The sequence below is a fragment of the Podarcis vaucheri genome, assembly GCF_965113315.1.
Source record: "Podarcis vaucheri genome assembly, chromosome: 9".
Classification (NCBI taxonomy): domain Eukaryota; kingdom Metazoa; phylum Chordata; class Lepidosauria; order Squamata; family Lacertidae; genus Podarcis; species Podarcis vaucheri.
Genome location: NC_138767.1, coordinates 11,831,273 through 11,851,130, shown reverse-complemented (window position 1 = coordinate 11,851,130; position 19,858 = coordinate 11,831,273). Strand labels below are relative to the sequence as shown.

Sequence of the window (19,858 nt, the reverse complement as noted above, 5' to 3'; positions counted from 1 at the left end):
TTGAAAGTCAACACAACTCTGGGCATGCTGTCAGCACCCTTTTTCCTGACAAAGGGAAGCCACAATTGACAGATTCATCCTTCCTTACCTGGAATCATCTGCAAGGAAGAAGGGCAGGTTATTAAGTCATTATTTTATTTGTAGGGAAAAGTTGATAAGTAAGTCTGCTTTTCATTATTCAGAAAAGCACCCCACAGAGTGTTACAGGCATAAAAAAAACATGAAAATGTTTTATTTTTCTGCAGCTAAGTAGAATATTTGAAATACAGTGGACGCTCAGGTTGCGAACATAATCCGTGTGGGAGGCACCTTCACAACCCACAGCATCCGCAACTTGCAGCGGCGCATCTGCGCACATGCGGGTTGCAATTTGGGACGTCTGTGCATGTGCAAAGTGCGATTTAGCACTTCTGCGCATATGCAACCACTGAAACCCAGAAGTAACCCATTCCAGTACTTCCAGGTTTTGGCGGTCCGCAACCCAAAAAAATAACGCAGCCTGAAGCGTCTGTAACCCAAGGTATGACTGTATTGTAAATAATAAATAGATTACCTAAGCAAAGTCCAGCATCCTGATAATACCCGGATCCACAGCTGGCCACACAGCGCCCAGCCTGCAGCAGCTTGGTTGTGTCACGGCAGACGTTGCAGAGGTCAAAAGACTGTGAGCAGGTCACACAATCCGCATGGCACCGACCTGTTGTTGGTGAAGAAAAGGAAACTCTGGTTCAGTATAGTTGAGTGTAACAATCGGAGGGCAAAGGTTTTATCAGGCCTCTTTTCCCTCAACTGTCATTTGGGGGCAGCCATTTTATCAGTGGGAGAGATATGGATAAAGGTAAAGGTAAAGGGACCTCTGACCATTAGGCCCAGTCATGGCCAACTCTGGGCTTGCGGCGCTCATCTCCCTTTATTGGCCCAGAGAGCCGGTGTACAGCTTCCGGGTCATATGGCCAGCATGACTAAGCCGCTTCTGGTGAACCAGAGCAGCACACGGAAACGCCGTTTACCTTCCCGCCAGAGTGGTATCTATTTATCTACTTGCACTTTGATGTGCTTTCAAACTGCTAGGTTGGCAGGAGCAGGGACCGAGCAACGGGAGCTCACCCCGCCACGGGGATTCAAACTGTCAACCTTCTGATCGGCAAGTCCTAGACTCTGTGGTTTAACCCACAGCGCCACCCGCTAGAAATTGGGGACTGAGTTTTTGAATTCTCCCCCTTCCCCCTGTGTTGTATTTTTGTTTGTTTGTTTCTTAGAATGTAACCTTGTGGGTAAGGAGTGTCTTGTTTTGATTTCATGTAAGTTGTTCTGGGAGCTTTGCTGGCTGAAGAGTGGGGTACAAATGCTATTATTATTATTATTATTATTATTATTATTATTATTATTATTATTATGCCACCCACTCTGGGTGGCTCCCAACATAATGTTAAAAACACAATAAAACATCACACATTAAAAGCACGAAGAAATAAAAATATATATGCACATATGCAGTATTTGTTGCAGTTGTTATTACAACCACAGTTAATACACTTCTTCTTCTTCGGCGATCACTCGTAGCCAAGTAAGATTGTCTTCCATAAACACAGTTTTAACAGTGAGTCCATAAGTGACTGTGGAGGCCAATTCTGGAACCACACGTCCTTCCACAGAGGGGACATTGGTTTCCAGGCAGGAGTTGATCACGATATGGATTTGCCAGGCGTGCCTTCCTCTTAGCACGTTTCTCCCTTGCGTCCTGAGTTCGAGCGTCTTCAAAGTCCATGACACCTTTGGTAAAGACTGTTCTCCAACTGGAGCGCTCGCAGGCCAGTGTTTCCCAGTTGTCGGTGTTTATACTACATTTTTTTTAGATTTGCATTGAGAGAGTCTTTAAACCTCTTTTGTTTCCATTTTTAAGTTTGGAATGGAGTAGTTGCTTTGGAAGACGATCATCAGGCATCAGCACATGACCAGTCCAATGAAGTTGATGTTGAAGAATCATTGCTTCAACACTGGTGATCTTTGCTTCATCCAGTACACTGATATTAGTTTGCCTGTCTTCACACACACACACACACACACACACACACCCTTTTGTGTTGGAATCTTTGTAAGGCACCCTTTCCAGCTGAAGAGCAGGGCAAAGACTCTTCAAACAAACAAGAAAAACGATTAAACAAACACAGGATACCTGCGCCCGAGCCTTCAGGGACAAGGGGGGCGAGACATTTGAAGAAACAAAGTACAACAGTCATAAAAATACCTGGCTCGCAAGGAGGGCAGCATTGTCCTGCCGCGGCAACTGCCACGCTGCCTGTGGGGCAAGTTGGACAGGACGGAGAGGAGCAAATCACATCGGAGTCCTGGCACTCGCATTCGCGGCACAGACCCTCTTTCCATTTTTCTCCGCTCTGCATGAGAAAACGATAACAGCTACGGCCTATTGCATCTTTTCAGCACTGTGTAATTTATTAAATTTTGTGGTAAGTGGAACAAGAGCCAAAAGGGGATGGAGCATGGGTAGGCAAACTAAGACCTGGGGGCCGGATCTGGCCCAATCGCCTTCTAAATCCGGCCCACGGACGGTCCGGGAATCAGCGTGTTTTTACATGAGTAGAATGTGTCATTTTATTTAAAATGCATCTCTGGGTTATTTGTGGGGCATAGGAATTCGTTCACTCCCCCCAAAAAAAATATAGTCCAGCCCCCCCCCAACAAGGTCTGAGGGACAGTGGACCAGCCCCCTGCTGAAAAAGTTTGCTGACTCCCAATAGAGCAACAACTGTCAATTTTACCTTTGCACAGTAAGGTGATTTGTAAACACACAGCTGCAGCTCCCAAAGGGGTTTCACAGTCAACCCCTCTTCACAGGGAACTCTGGGAGTTGTAGTTCTGAGAGGGGGACGGGGGTCTCCTTACAGCTCTCAGCACCCTTAGCTTAAGAGGGCTAGGGGAAGACATGACTGTTTAAAGCAGCATCGTTGTGCTTTAAATGTGTGGTGTGAATGAGGCCACACATGTGCGCATGTGTACATGTCTTCGGATATAAAAACAGGCATCCCATTCCTTGACAAATGGCTAAACTAGCCTTGGAAAGGGAATGCTTTGCTCCACCGGCAAATGCTTTGATGCAGGCTTAGATGTTACAGTTCAGACAACATTGATCTTTTCCCCCTGCCTGTATTGATTACACTGTTAGGAGCCATTCAATTGTACAAATGTAGCAGCTAATATCATCATTCAATTGCCAGAATAAGGAAAGCCCTCAAAATCTGATCGCATCAAATTATGATAAAACAGCTAAACATTTGGGAGCAAGAGTGCTGTAAAACATTATCGAATGAGGTAATCCCATTCCAATAAAGCTGGCAATTGACAGAGAACATTTCAAGATTGTTTCCAAGGATCCTGAAAGTGCCTTTCTGTTGTGCAACCTCTCTCTCTCTCTCTCTCTCTCTCTCTCTCGACTTGAAACACACTGTGATCAGACCGCAAGTGAGCAGGATAGTTTTGCTGTTGGGCAAAGGGCTGGAATAAATTTCCTTTGGGTACTTCTGTGATATATAATATTATGAATTTGGCAATCCTGGCTACTGTGGATCAATCTTGATTTTTGCCTTAGGGTGGCTGGGGCAACCCCGTCAGATGGGTGGCATTGGGCAGCAATCATCACCTGATTGACAGTCCAGGAGGCCTGACAAAACATGATGGACTAGTTGAAGTGCAGGAAAAATCAATAGTCTCTCAGGGGTGGCACTCACAATTAATCATGGTAGTAGCCCAGCATGCTTATTTGTTCCTAAGGTGTCTATTGATTGCTGTTTTGGCCGCAAGCTGTTAGCAGCCTGCCTACCATTTTGTATCCTCCATCAGGCCCTGGTTCTATCATCAATCAATCAAAATGTTATTATGGTCATAGGCCAGCATAAGTAGGTGGATGTACAATCATTTAAAATCTGTGAAACGTTTTGGAAAGCTAAAATTATTAAAACAGAAGGTACATATAAAATACTAAAAGAAGCGAAATGAAGGGTTAGGGGCATTAAACAAATGTGGAAAAGCATAAAAGGTTAGTAAGAAAAGGCTATGGCTATCAATTTACAAGGCTAAAGGATATGAGTGTTCATTAAATCTAGTTTGTGGTGCAGGTCAAAGATTTAGCATCATTCCAGGGATATATTCATTGCAGTGAGGAAATGGCAGGTGCCGCCAAAAAATGGTGGAGAATATTGGGAGGGGGGAATTCTGCACATTGGCCTACTTCTGGGGGAGCAAGAAAAACCTCAGAATTTTTCTCAGGAAAACTGAGAGTTCTCTGCTTAGCTCCAGTTTCCAAAGCCCTTTCACCCAGAGGAAACAAAAAACCAGAGCGAAAGGCTCCTGGAATGTCTCTCATTACAGAGGAATGGGGCAAGGACCTCAGGACTGATTGATAGACACAGCCAGTTCCCAACATCCCAGCACACTGAAGCATGGCCAAGAAACAGATCCTGGGCAATTGAGACAAGAGCTGGCTTGACTCTCACTGCAGACAAGGGCTAGCCTGGTATGCAATGGCTCCCCGTGAGTTCTCCAGAGCAAAGTTACAGTGCTTTCCTATGTGCTTTTGCTCCAAAGTTGCCCCACGGCAGTCAGTGGGGTTTACTGCCAGGTTAGTTGCACATAGAACTGATTGCTGAAAAGGGCAAAGGACCACAGAAGCTGCGAGTCATGCTAGCTGGGAACTCCATTCTGTTCCTCCTCTCATTTCAGATTTGTCAACAAGGAAAGTTTGTACAGTGGTACCTTGGGTTAAGAACTTAATTTGTTCCAGAGCTCTGTTCTTAACCTGAAACTGTTCTTAACCTGAAGCACCACTTTAGCTAATAGGGCCTCCCACTGCCACCGCACTGCCACTACACGATTTCTGTTATCATCCTAAAGAAAGTTCTTAACCCGAAGCAATATTTCTGGGTTAGTAGAGTCTGTAACCTGAAGCGTATGTAACCTGAAGCATGTGTAACCCGAGGTACCACTGTACAGTGGTACCTCTGGTTGCAAACGGGATACGTTCCGGAGGCCCATTCACAACCTGAACAGAACACAACCCAAGTCTGTGCACGCACGCACGGATCGCGATTCGCTGCTTCTGCGCATGCGTGTGGTGTCATTTTGCGCGTCTGCGCATGCGCGAGCAGCGAAACCCAGAAGTAACCTGTTCCGTTACTTCCGGGTCACCGCAGGACGCAACCTGAAAACGCTCAAGCTGAAGCAAACGTAACATGAGGTATGACTGTATACTTTCCAGCACTCACTAGCTTAAGTGCTAGAATATTGCTTTTTTAAAAAAGAAAAAACAACAGATTTTTGGATACAGAAACACGTCTTTCAGCTAAGTAGATATGTGCAAGTTATAAACCTACATGGCTCAGGTTACGTAGCCTGTGATTCTACACTGATGGCTCCCATTTGGGTGAATATCATTCTTCAAACCATCACCCAAACAGTTCTATGTGCCCCAAGTTTTCAGGCTACTTACATATTTGGTACGCCCTTGGTGAACACAGGGCCTGTCTCTGGGAATGCATTCAGGACAGCACTTGCCTTCTAAACGAACTAATTCTTCACCCTGTGGAGAAAGAGGCAGCCGCAGCATGATACCCAGAATTAGCATTTTTTTTAAAAAAAATACAATGCTGGAAGAAGACAGTGGGAGCCCAAACTATTTTTTTTTTTTTACTGGAATGCAGTCTTTAAGATCCTATTTCCCTTTATCACTCCTGGAGCTCATTCCATCACTCTTGGTTCTCTCCCAAAAGATATGTGTGCTTAAATACCTTTGTGGCTGCAGAACAATTCCCGCAAGCTCCCAGCTGAAATGCCACAAAACTGGCAAGGGATCAAAACGGGGATCCAGTTTCATGGACTGAATCCAGCCCGCATGGCTATCGCAATCGGCTTGCTTGATTACTTTGTCGTCCATCGCAAAAGTTTCCTCCAAAGAGCTCAAGAGTGGTGGGTAGGGCAATGGTCCCTTTTTAGCCTCACAACTCCCCCCTGTGAGGTAGGCCAGGTATATTTTAGGCTGCTGAGAGAGCGCAAACTGCATGATTGCCACTGAGCCGCAAAGGCAAATGGGGACTTGAACCCAGGTCAGGGCAAGGAGATAAAGGTAATGAACATGGTTCTCTTGCTTCTCAGTTTCTCCTTACAACAAACCTGTGAGGCAGGTTAGGCTGGAAGGAGGTAGCTGACCCAAGGTTACCTAGTGAGTTTCACTGCTGTGGGGGGATTTGAACCCGGGTCTCCCAGTTCCTAATCTGACACTCTCTCTTTTTCCCCCCAATAATTTTTTCTTATTTTCTTTACACATTCATTCTTACAGTACAGTGGTACCTCGGGTTAAGTACTTAATTCGTTCCAGAGGTCCGTTCCTAACCTGAAACTGTTCTTAACCTGAAGCACCACTTTAGCTTATGGGGCCTCCTGCTGCCGCTGTGCTGTCAGAACCTGATTTCTGTTCTTATCCTAAAGCAAAGTTCTTAACCTGAAACACTATTTCTGGGTTAGCAGAGTGTGTAACCTGAAGCATATGTAACCTGAAGCGTATGTAACCCGAGGTACCACTGTACATTAATCAACCTATAAGCCTTATGCTCTGCCGAGCTTGCGACTTCCCTCCCTCCCTTCAGTTCGTATCCCTTATCACATCCTGTCACGTATTTTATCTTTTTACACCTAAATCATCCTGTCCACATTGTAGGAGTTACTTCAATCCTGCTAGTGTCTTTAAGTTTTTACAGTTGTCCTTTAAATACACAATAAATTTACTCCAATTTTTCCAGAATCTTTGATCATCCTGATCCTGAATCCTGCCAGTCAGTTTGGCTAACTCCGCATAGTCCATCATTTTCGTCTGCCACTCCGCAATGGTAGGAACTTCTTGTGATTTCCAGTTTGGGGCCAACAAAGTCCTTGCCGCAGCTGTGGCATACATGAATAATCTTTGATCTTTTGAATTAATCTCCTTTCCCATCAGGCCAAGCAAAAAAAGCCCCTGGCTTTCTATGGAAAGTATATTTTAATATTTTCTTAAGTTCATTGTAAATTGACTCCCAAAATGTCTTAACTTTATCACAAATCCACCACATGTGATAATATTCACCACCCACCTCTTTGCACTTCCAACATTTCTTATCCTTCATCCTATACTTTTTTGCCAATTTTGCCGGCGTTAAATGACACCTATAAATCATCTTCATTAAATTTTCTTTCAGAGCCATACATGACATAAATTTTATACTTTCATTCCATAATTTTATCCAATTCGATGTTATGCCCAAACTTGATAGCCCACCTAATCTGACACTCTCACCACTAAACCACACAGGCTCGGTGGATATAGCCATGGGCAGATATATGTGTGGATCCGTGGCTGGATCTAAATTCTCAGCCACATATGCTAGCTGTATCCCACAAAAGTCATCTTCACAATGCATATATAAATGCAGTAATATTCTAGGTGCCGAAATCCCAATGGAGCAGAAAATACTTTTTATGCATGCGACCGCCGCTGTGCGGATGTTATTGACCCAGAGATGGAAAGAAGATAAAGTCCCGACCAGAGAAGAATGGCAGATTAAGTTGATGGCTTGTGCCGAAATGGCGGAAATGACTGGAAGGGTAGGACTCGAACTGATGGCTTCAAGTTGCAAGAAAAGAGATTCCAACTATACATTCAGAAAAAGCTTTCTGACAGCAGGAGCTGTTTGGCAGTGGAACAGACTTAGAATTATAGAATCATAGAATCATAGAGTTGGAAGAGACCACAAGGGCCATCGAGTCCAACCCCCTGCCAAGCAGGAAACATCATCAGAGCACTCCTGACATATGGTTGTCAAGCCTCTGCTTAAAGACCTCCAAAGTAGGAGACTCCACCACACTCCTTGGCAGCAAATTCCACTGCCGAACAGCTCTTACTGTCAGGAAGTTCTTCCTAATGTTTAGGTGGAATCTTCTTTCTTGTAGTTTGGATCCATTGCTCCGTGTACGCTTCTCTGGAGCAAACTTCCTTGGGAGACGATGGACTCTTGTTCCTTGGAGGTTTTTCAGCAACGGTTGGATGGCCATCTGTCATGGATGCTTTAGCTGAGATCCTGGCATTGTGGGGGGTTGGACTAGATGACCCCTGGCTCCCTTCCAACTGTACAATTTTATGAATCTATGGTTCCTCTGAAGACAACATTTCGTTGACCCTTCAAGGGGAAAGCTTTGATCAATGTTTGATCGCCTCTGGGAAGTGTGCTTCTAGGAAAGGGAGGTTAAACTATTTCTACATCTGTTGCAAAATAATGCGGTGTGGAAAGAGCCCTTGTCACAGGACATATTGTTAACATTCCCGGTTGGTGCTGTTACCTTCCCCAGCACGCACAAGAGCCCACTTCATATAACAAGCAAGGACAAATATGTATGGGGTGGGGTCTTCCCTGCCAAAAAATGCCCGCCTGCCTGCCAAGATTCAGAGCTGGGGAGGATTGTTTAAGATAACGGTCTCATTTTTCGCTGCCCAGCTTACAATGCAACGCCAGGGGCCACAGGGGTGGCAGCGAGGCTGTTGAAATGAAAGCCTCTTCAAAGATCTACACAATAGTTTGCGCCTCGTGCGATCCCTGAGGCGACGCTATGTTCTGAAAAGGAAAAAACGAAGAAAGAAAGCACTTCTTCTCTAACGTTTTCTCCTCAGTTACAATAAAAAAATTCCTTCCAGTAGCACCTTAAAGACCAACTAAGTTAGTTCTTGGTATGAGCTTTCGTGTGCATGCACACTTCTTCAGATACACTGAAACAGAAGTTGCCAGACCCTTCTATATAGTGAGAAGGTGGGGAGGGGTATTACTCAGAAGGGTGGTGGGAATGGGAGATTGGCAGATAGCTGAGATGAGCCTGTTGACGACTCTTAATGACTGCAATAGGTCTTACAGGAAAAGGCAAGGGGTGAGAAGGTGAAAAATGGCTTAGTCATGTATAATGAGATAAGAATCCAATGTCTTCTCAAAGTAGCTGTTTTACTACACAGGGATTTCAGAAATAGACTGAAAAGATAAGCTGCTGAATTGCAACTCATTACCAAACTTAAAACCATGGAGAGACCTGGTCTGAACAAAGACATTGGATTCTTATCTCATTATTACAGTCGTTAAGAGTCGTCAACAGGCTCATCTCAGCTATCTGCCAATCTCCCATTCCCACCACCCTTCTGAGTAATACCCCTCCCCACCTTCTCACTATATAGAAGGGTCTGGCAACTTCTGTTTCAGTGTATCTGAAGAAGTGTGCTTGCATACGAAAGCTCATACCAAGAACTAACTTAGTTGGTCTTTAAGGTGCTACTGGAAGGATTTTTTTTGTTTTCTCCTCAGAACATCGTGGACTCCCACTCTGTTGGGTGGGGACCCTCTTAAGAGCAGTCCTGCAGGATCAGGCCTGGGGTGGCATTCAGCTAAGCCCTACTCAGGGGTTTTATAAATCGGTCTCTTGGTTCCAAATTTAGGGGGCATTGCAATGAATAGTACTACAGGTCCTCTACACAAGGTTGCCCACACAAAGTCTCTCCTTGTACTGCACTTTGCTGTACTGACCATCCACCACCGTCAAGGGCATCAATTGGAATCATAATTGGGAGTTTTGTCAAATAACTACCTTGGATGCGCTCTGTTTTGATAAGTGGGAACCATGGTGAGCTTTTGGTAGAGGCAATCGTGGTTGAATCCCTTTCTGCATCGGACCTGAAGAGACAATCTCTTAAGTGCCTCTTATCCATCTTCATGATCACCTAAAGATCTTGTAATTGATAATTGGGTCAAGAGGCATTGGGTGGCATCCTTCCAACATTTGGTCTGTTCCCGTTCTGTGTGCTAAGCCCTACTCAGAGTAGAACCACTTGAAATTAATGATCCTAAGATGGGCGTGTCCATTAACTTCAAAGGGTTTACTCTTAAGTAGGATGAGCGTGGAATACCACCTCAAAGGCCTAGTTGGTCCAGCATCCTTTCTCTATGTGCCAACTAAGGGCCTCTGAAAAGCCCACAAGCAGGAGAGGAGCACAGGGATGTTCTATTGCTCAGGATGTTCCATAACCAGCATTCAGGAACACCCTGCCTCTGAGCCCGGGGGGGAACATACAACCATCCTTTCCTTAAGTGGGGCTACCTTTGAAGATGACTCGGAAACTACAACTATTCCAGAATGCGGCAGCTAGACCGGTGAAAAGGAGCAGCCACTGGGACCATATAACACCGGTCCTAAAGAACCTACAGTGGCTCCCATTACGTTTCCGAGCACAATTCAAAGTGTGGTTCTGACCTTTAAAGCCCTAAATGGCCTCGGCCCTGAATACCTGAAGGAGCATCTCCACCCCACCATCCACTAAGGTCCAGCTCCGAGGACCTTCTGGCGGTTCCCTCACTGTGAGAAGTGAAATTAGAGGGAACCAGACAGAGGGCCTTCTAGGTAGTGGCGCCCTCCCTGTGGAACACCCTCCCATCAGATGTCAAACAGATAAACAGCTATTTGACTTTTAGATGACATCTGAAGGCAGCCCTATATCAGGATGCTTTTCATCTGTGATGTTCTGTTGTGGTGGTGTTGTTGCTGCTGTTTTGTTTCTGTATACTGTATTATGTTGGAAGCCATCCAGAGTGGCTGCGGCAATGCAGTCAGATGGGCGGCGTATAAGTACCGTATTTTTCTGTGTATAAAACACTGCTTTTTGCTTTAAAAAAAAATTAGGCAAAAATTGGGTGTCGTCTTACACACAGATAGTGAATGCAGAAGGGCAACATGCGGTTAATGGCAGCAGCAAACAGGAGACTGGCGGTGGTGATTGCGTGGGTGATTGGTGGCTGCGGCAAGGCTTGCTGGCGATTGGCTGTGGCTGCGGCAGTTGGGCAGGCAATTGGCGGCTGTGGCAAGAGGGTGGGTGGGCTGCTGGTGGTGGCGAGCGGGGAGACAATTGGCGGCTGCAGCGAGGTGTGTGATTGGCAGTGGTGGGCAGGTAGGTGAGTGATTGGTGGAAGTGGTCTTAATTTTGAGTTTTAAAAAATAGGGATCGTCTTATATATGGGGGCATCTTATACATGGAAATATACAGTAATTTTATTATTATTATTATTATTATTATTATTATTATTATTATTAGTTGGGCCTGAACTCCTTTTATACAAAGCTGCTGTGGAAATATGTACCTTGAATGGTTCACGTTAGCGCTGCTCATCCCACACAATGCGCTATTGCCGCTTCTCAAACGCAGCTGCAGCTGTTCATTGTGAGAGAACAGGCATATTAACCTGAGCCTCGAAAAGAAACAGAAGCCCCCGCCGTGCTGAGGAAAAGATCTTAAACGCCCACAGTGGCACCCTTTTAAAAATATCCCAGACTGCCTAGGATATTGCACTCTCACTCTCTCTCAGAACAGCAGAGCTGAGGATTGTGGGATTTCCCGGGGCAGTTCAATGCCTGCCAACAAACTTCACCCTTCTCCCAGTCATCTGGTAATAAATAAATGCAAGCCCACATTTGTCGGAGAACTTAAGAGACAGCCACCTGAAACTCGCTGCTTGTCGATAGGCTCATCCCAACCAGTTTGCTGGAAGCGTGTGAAATGAGTTCCTTTTCTTGCATAGTCTCCATAATCCTGTCCCTGCCTACCTGCCCTGCCTATGCCAGTGGCCTCGTTACAGCTTAAACAGAGTTATGTGACCAGAAAAGTTAATTCTTCCCCAACGAAGGATGAAACCCGTGGAGACCTGGCTTCAATTTAGCTCCGGTTTACTGATGCAAATGTCCTAAATACAGAACTAGCTGGGAAGATTTGGGAGGGTTTTGAAAGCAGGCGGAAGGGGAGAGAGAAGATACCTGCTGCTTTTGTTGCCGACTTTATAAAATATTTCGGAGGAATGGCACCGATGACACCTCTGGGGGCTGCTGAGCTAGAATACATCACTGATAATAAGCCGCGGAGTGTGCACTCTGGACTAAAAAATACATAGCTATCCATCTAAAGTTAATCCAAATTCCACATCCAAATGAGCCGAGTTCGGCTGCCCCTGTAAATAATGCAAATTTGCGAAATGTCTCTTACTTTGCATAATTGATGCTGTGAATCCTTACACACACATACACACACTGACTATCTAGCGTCATTTTTTCTGCTTATCATGAAGCAGGGGCAAGAAAGGTCACAAGAGGGTATGGACCAGATGTCAGGAGCAACTGCAACTAGGGCTGGGACCCCATAGCTCTTGTGCACAGCTGCCCCATAAGCTGCCAGGGTTGGGTATGTGGGCATATGTGGCAGGAGGGGGGAGAAAGTGGGCAGTCCCACTGTCAAGAGCACATGGCAGATACTTAACTCTTTACTGTCAAAGATAACACTAATAAATAAATAATAAGAATAATAATTTATTTGTACCCCGCCCCTCTGGCTGGGTTTCTCCAGCCACTCTGGGCAGCTTCCAACAAAGATTAAAAATACATTAAAATGTCACACATTAAAAACTTCCCTGATGTTTTGTTTTGTCTTCAGATGTCTTCTAAATGTCAGATAGTTGTTTATCTCTTTTAGTTGGCCGATATTGCATAGGGAGGGCTTGAGGCATTGGTTACAGGTGTGAGGGTATTTGGCAGTGAGCCTTTGGGCTCTTGTGGCAGTTAGGCATTGTTTGACCTTGTGATGGGGGAGGTGAGGTGTGGAGGTGTGGCCCATGGAGGTGTGGCCATCACCTGCCCCTCCAAGCTTAAGGGTATTCCGTTAAAGTAATCCGGGGGTGTGGATCTTGTCCACAAGTTCCCCACAAATCAGTGACCCCCTCTCCAGAGCCAGACTCCAACACCTCTTCCCCACAGTGCACAGTTGTCTGTATCCTGCCAGTTCCCGGTACCCACCCCAAATAAACAATAGTCGGGGAATATTTGTGGAATATTTGAAAAATCATGGTATGTAACTAGGTGCATTGGTAGAGTCTACTCAAATCAAGCAGTTAAAAGTATTGTCAAGATTAATTGTAGAACAGTGCAAAAATGGAATGAAGTGGAAAAGCCAGTGTTAAAAATTAAAACAAGAGAAGAATCCGCAAAAGGGAGGGAGGGAAGTCTGATATGTATTGATATTGGAAGTATGAGACTTTAAGATGTGTATTCGTAAATTATTAAAAACTGAAAATAGAATTTATAATGGTTTTATCTAAACAAAACAAATAAAACACAACCCCCAGATTCCCAGCTTTCATTTCTGCTTTTCCTGTTGGGTTTTTTTAGTTTTTAGTTAGTGTTTCTGGGAATCTTCTATGTAAAGAAATAATAGAACTAGATAGATAAGGTTGCTCAAAACTCGGTAATTTTCTTACCGGGGCACACTCCACCTTGGCACACCCTCCGTGCCAGCAAGAGACTCGACCTCCGTCACACATGCAGAACTCGCACCCGGTACCGTTCCACATCTCGTCATGGTACCTTACGATGCCATCATGGACGCAGCTCCCCTTGGAGGGGACGCATTCCTCGCAGCAAACTCCAGGACGCTGTATTTTGCTCTCCCCCTAGGAACACGCAATTCAGATGCCTCGTGAAAAGAGAGAACAGCAAGCCGCCTGGATTCTCCCAGGATTCCAAGCTCAGAAATTACCTTCTCGCAGGTCACAGGTGTGCAGGTCTGCCTCAGACACCTGGGCTCCCCTCTGTCACAGACGCAGGTTGTGCAGGCATCTTTCTGCCACTGCTCACCGTGCTGTGCAACAGAAATAAACGTAAGTACTCCATTCAGGTTAACCGCTGATGTCCACATGGGGTGGACACCACCACAAAATAGCCTGATGAAGACTGGGCATCCACAAGATGGTGGCTGGCTGTTGGGAGGAGAAAAATGAAAAACTGGGCGGTAGGAGGAACCAAATAGAGTATCCTGAGTAAATAGAATAATAGAATTGTAGGGAAGAGAACATGAGGGTCATCTAGTCCTAGCCCCTGGAACATGTGCAGAGGAGGGTGATTGTTATGTACTGAGTTGAATAGGATCCAAAATGCAGCAGTCTGATTGGTCCTAGAACAATAGGATCCAAAATGCAGCAGTATATTTCAGTGACCAAGGTGATCAAGGATCTGGAAACAAAATGTATTCTAAAGAGGAAAGTCTTCACTTTTTTATGATGAAGGAAATCTACATTGTTTTTAATTGGACACTTTGATTTCTAAATGAACTGATGGGGTATGCCAGCCACCCAAAAACAACAAGTGTTTGCTTGGGTTGCTGCTAAGGAGGGCGATACTCGTTGTGCTGACTCAAAAAGGGGGTGGGAAGAGAAAAAGGGGTTCTGCCTTCTGCACTTCTCTGTTTTTTGCTAGCTGTGGATGGCAAGCTCCTTCTCAGACCTTCCTCGTTTACAACTTGATCCTTTTTTAATGAAACACATTGTATAAATGGTCTTATGTGTCTTAATTTTAAAATAAAATGCTATCAGCTGCAGCGGGGCAGGGGGAAGGATCTGGAAACGAAGCCTTATGAAGAACGGTTGAAGGAGCTGGGTATGTTCAGCCTGAAAAAGAGACTGAGAGGAGATGTGATAGCCATCTTCAAATATCTCAAGGGCTGTCCCATGGAAGAGGGAACAAGCTTGTTTCTCCTGCTCCGGAGGGTAGGACTCAAACCAATGGCTTCAAGTTGTAGGAAAGGAGATTGCAACTAAACATCAGGAAAAAAATCCTGGCAGGAAGAGCTGTTTGACTTTGGAATGGACTCCTTCAGAAGGTGGTGGACTCTCCTTCCTTGGAGGTTTCTAGGCAGAGCTTGGATGGCCATCTGTCATGGATGTGTCAGGGGACTGCCATCGGAACAGGGCAGGGAGGCAGAGGGGCAGCTGGGATACAGGGAAGCTCCGAAAATCTTGAGAAGCAGTTCCTCTTCCTGCAGTGGGGAAAGCCACACCTCCAATGGAGAAGAGGGGAAGGGACCAGAGGATGCTGCTGGGAGCCCCAGCGCCGCACCTCATCTTTCTGAGGGTGGGGAAAGCCACACCTTCCGGGTAAAGGAGGGGAAAGGGCTAGAGGATGCTGCTGGGAGCCTCGGCACCGCTCCTTGCCAAGCCAGCCAGGAGGGAAGCACGCCTCTTCCGTCGCCCACCTTGCGCAGAGGCCATCTGACAGGATGCTTTAGCTGCAATTCTTGCATTGCAGAGGGTTGGACTAGATGACCCATGGGAGTCCCTTCCAATTCTATGAATGCAGGAATCTTTCGCCCAACTCGAGGTTCAAGCCCACGACCCTGATATGAAGAGCCTGGTGCTCTACCAACTGCGCTATGTTCCGTCGCATGCCCTGCTCGCATAACTCTGTAACGCATCAAATGCATTCCTGATTTTTTGAAAATAAAATAAAAATGCAAAGCTCTGTCCTGGATCGCCAGGGCCTGTTATCTCCCACCCGCCCTCGCCCTCCTCTTGCACACCACTTTTCAAACTATGTTAGCAGGAACGGCCTTATCTACACTGGCCTGTGAACTGAGTTGTCTCTCGCCAGCACATTCCTTTCTACTTCTTAATCCCCTTCATTTCGTCAGGCTTCCCAGGAAGAAGAAAAGCAGCAGGTTGTAAAAAGGAGAAGAAGAAGAAAGGGGGGGAAGAAGTCGTTAATGCCGGCAAAAGCCTCGAGTGCTGGGAGAGGAGCAGAAATGTGTCATATGCAGCCCACGCCAAGTCAATTCCTGCCTGCCTTCATCAAAGGGTTTCCTTACCTCATATGCTCTCCCAGGTGCAGAGCAGGATTTCGGAGTGCATTGTGGGCAACACCTCCCAGCAGGTACAATCACACTTTCATCCTGAGCATTGGGGAAAGGGAGGGTGGAAAGAAAGAAATTGCATATAATAAGAGAGACACCAGACCTGGGAATTATAGGGACAGGACGACCCAGACCGTATAGGAATTTATTCGTGTATGCAACCACAGCGGCAAGAATGTTACTTGCCCCCCAAAAATGGAAAAGAAGAAGTCCCAGCAAAAGAAGAATGGATAAAAACATTTATGGAATAAGCAGAAAAAGGCGAAACTTACCGGAAAAATAAGAAAATCAAGATAGCAAACGCCTTATAAAAGAATAGAAATGGTTTATTGAATGTTTGCAAATAAACTGTAAACAAATAAGAACATTGGCAGGATTATTGTAATAATCTGCAGTTTTGTAAGCGTAGACGAATAAATGGTAAAATTAAGTGAATTTGGATATGCAGAAAATATTCAAAATAAATTGAAGGAACCGCAGAAAGAGGGGGAAGGGAGTTTTGAAATGCGAAAATTATTATAAAATTTAAAATCATAAATAAAATCATTTTTAAGAGAGAGAGAGAGAGAGAGAGAGAGAGAGACAGTATATCAAGGAAATGTTTCACCTGGCAGGTCATTTTTGCAAATAACAAAAGCTCTCAAATCAAGCAGCCCTCTTGATTTGGGACCTTTCGTCCCTGAGATCTAATGCCCTCCATAGACCCCAAAAGACGAGGCACAGAGGGGCCTAGATCTCCCCTTAACTTTGCCCCAGGTAGCTAAACCCCTTCCCCCCAGGATGATCAGGTAAAATGACTACAGCTGTAGGAATGGCTAACTGGTAAAGGCAAAGGATAGATACAGCCTATTTTCTAGCACCCAACAACCAATTCTGCCATCTTACTTGCTGGCCCTGGGGGGCCCAGCAAGGGAGAAAGGAAGTGAACTGCACTGAGCACTAAATATGTGGCCAGAGAGATACAGGCAGAGACTGGAGTTGAGGCTGAGGGCAAAGAGGCCACTCTGTTCTGTTGTTCTACAATATTAATGAAATGTGTCTCGGGATCCCTTTTGCATTTAATTTTTGATTCTGCACGCTGCATCACCTTGACATATCCTCCTCCAGCACTTCCAAAGCACATCCAAGGGTCCCCGATTTCAGCCCTTGGAGACTCCAGGGGGACAGCTGAAGCTTTGCTGCTTCAAGTCCAACGCTGAGATCTCTCAAATCTCAATGGGAGCCACTGATTCCATGGAGAAAAGTGAAGGCGCAGGTATCTTCAGATGATGGGGAGCCCATACTGGGCTGGTTTGAGGGTGGGCGTTTTTGCCCTTGTTTGAGGATGACTCCCTTGCAGGCTCTCCTACTTCACAACCGCACAACAGCAAATGAATGCAGAATAGGCTACATGCCCTGGAAAAACTGTTCATGGCTCTCCCAAGGGGCAGTAGCTACTTTTTATTATTATTATTATTATTATTATTATTATTATTATTATTATTATTTATTTAATCATTTTTAATACAAACAACCACAAAAGACACATACTATAACAAAAACCATAACAACACTAATAACACAATTTGGCAATACAGATTTGAATACACTATACCTTTTTAACAATATTTTTCCACCTCTCTATCCTCCCCCTACTTCCCACCACTATCCGCCTTACCGCTTAAATATTCCTTCCAGATTTCTTCATATTTATCCATTCTTAATTTGTATCGACATGCAATTCGTTCGGATGCAGCTAATCTGTCCGTATTATCAATCCATGTGCTCAATGGAATCTTTTTGCGGTTCTTCCAATTTATCAAAACAAGTTTTTTTGCTTCTAATATAGCAATCTCTCCCACGTAATCTCCCCTTGTAATCTCCCACGTTTCTGGAATATAATTTAGAATTAAATTCAATTCGTAGGGGCAGCAGCTACTTGAAAGGGAGCCCTGCCATCTTTGTCCCCATCTTGCGCAATTCAGCCAACAAGGCTCCCTCGGGAACTGGCCAGGGTCCCGTGAATCGCCTTGCCTTGGGCTGAGCTGGAAGAGTCTCTGGCAGTCATCACCACTTGCCCTGGGCACCCCTAAGCCCCAGCAAAACAGGGTAGCTGTTGTCAATGATATCCTTTGAAGAGGAGACAGCCTTTGCCGGCCTCCTAGCCTCGAGGAGGCAATGGAAATCTTTCACTTTGGGAGAAGGAATGAAGACGCGGTGTTGCCTTACTGATGGACACTTTACCAGTACGGAAATGAAAAATGAGAGAGAAGAATGAACAGGGTAGGAGCCTCACCGTTAAGGTTAATGCATTTTCCATTAGAGCCTCATCTTAGGAAATCTATCAAACATTCTCAAAATTAGCTAAAGGGGGAATTGGGTTGCTGTTGCTGCGTTAACCCCAGAGGCCCGGAGGTCTGATTATTCACACCCTCCTTGTCTCACCGATACATCTCTTCCACATTCTAATGACTGGCTGATTAAATAATAGTGTGATCAGTGGCAAAGATGTGGGGTGGGATGAAAATGTTCAAGAATCTCCCATCAGCTTGTCCTGAAGCTCATATCTTCCGACTCTCCGTGTTCTGCGCAAAGCATTTTAGCATGCTGCCTGAAAGCAGTTTTATGCTCTCGTCAGAAAACTGGCATTAATCTGTTAGAGGAAATAGGCTGGTTACATCTTTATGAACTAATCCTCTGACATGACAATACTCTCTGGGAAAAAAAGATATTTGGCTGTTAACTGCCGTTAAATGTTACTGCGTTATAAATTCTTCTAAAATTGGGAGGGGGGGTGAATCTAATAAAGGAACTGGGTATTACTAATGTGAACACCTGGCTGCTTCCGACGCAGGTGAGAAGATGTGAAGAGAGAAAATAAATTTATGAGGATGAAGATTGTTTGTTGAATGCCTTCCCCGGCCAAGGTTTCAGCTGCTAACCTGGATGACTAAGCCCACATATCAAGGGCGCTGTTCAGTGTATGTAAAAAAGGAATGTGCAGAATAGCAAAAAAATAATAAAGGCAGCAGCCTCCTGACACCAGCTGTAATTTGGAGGGTGGTACTCAGCAATGAAGAATGGAAACAGGGCTGTCTACAAATGAGTTGGGAGGAAATGTAGCCGCCTTATTTCTTGGCAGGAACATTTTGTATTGATCTGAATAAAGGCCACACTCTGCCCCACCAAATCCAGCTTGTATGAAATCTGAGTTGTGCTCTTACAGGCCATAAAGTTAAAATGGGTATATGTGTCATGAGACAACTTAGGCCAATGGAATAAAAGTAGGTTGGAGACCCTACAATTTCAAAAGGCCAGGGGGCGACCACCTATGTGAAGGTTGGTTTATTTAAAACCAACAGAAAGGCTGATATGGATGCAGGAAGGAAACAACAGAGAACGCTGGAGAGAACTTGAAGAGGTGCTTCTCCAAAAATGGACGTGAGATGCTGAAGGAGGAAGAAGGCAGAGAAAATTTAAGACATCTCTTTTTGGGGTGTGGCCTATATTCAGGGGAAGCTTATATTTGGACCCAAAGGGATGCGGGTGGCGCTGTGGTCTAAACTACTGAGCCTCTTGGGCTTGCCGATCAGAAGGTCGGCAGTTCAAATCCCCGCGACGGGGTGAGCTCCCGTTGCTCTGTCCCAGCTCCTACCAACCTAGCAGTTCGAAAGCACACCAGTGCAAGTAGATAAATAGGTACCGCTCCAGCAGGAAGGTAAATGGTGTTTCCATGCACTGCTCTGGTTTCCATCACAGTGTTCTGTCATGCCAGAAGCAGTTTAGTCCTGCTGGCCACATGACCCGGAAAGCTGACTGCGGACAAACACCGGCTCCTTCGGCCTGAAAGCGAGATGAGCGCTGCAACCCCATAGTCGCCTTTGACTGGACTTACCATCGTGGGGTCCTTTACCTTTTACCTTTTACTTATATTTGGACCCAATCAGAACATCATTTTTTTTTTAAAGTCACATTGCCAGAAAGTGTCTGTTTTCCAGAAATGGTGACCATAGCCATGGGTCACTGAGGAAGCAGTCCCTAATAATTGTTTCCCATAACAGGCTACAAAATTCACAGGATATTTTGGGG

General features: G+C 45.3%; 1 protein-coding gene across 2 annotated transcripts in view; it reads right to left on the bottom strand.

Annotated features, from left to right (window-relative positions):
* Window positions 1–19,858, bottom strand: part of FRAS1 (Fraser extracellular matrix complex subunit 1) — a 374,578-nt gene that overhangs the window by 202,838 nt on the left and 151,882 nt on the right. For both annotated transcript variants that reach the window (XM_082236229.1, XM_082236230.1), the window contains exons 7-12: window positions 15,746–15,829; window positions 13,646–13,747; window positions 13,368–13,559; window positions 5,504–5,593; window positions 2,249–2,396; window positions 554–697 (exon numbers count right to left, since the gene is read on the bottom strand). In XM_082236229.1, the coding sequence (XP_082092355.1) occupies window positions 554–697; window positions 2,249–2,396; window positions 5,504–5,593; window positions 13,368–13,559; window positions 13,646–13,747; window positions 15,746–15,829 (760 nt within the window). The remainder of the gene's footprint in view (window positions 1–553; window positions 698–2,248; window positions 2,397–5,503; window positions 5,594–13,367; window positions 13,560–13,645; window positions 13,748–15,745; window positions 15,830–19,858) is intronic.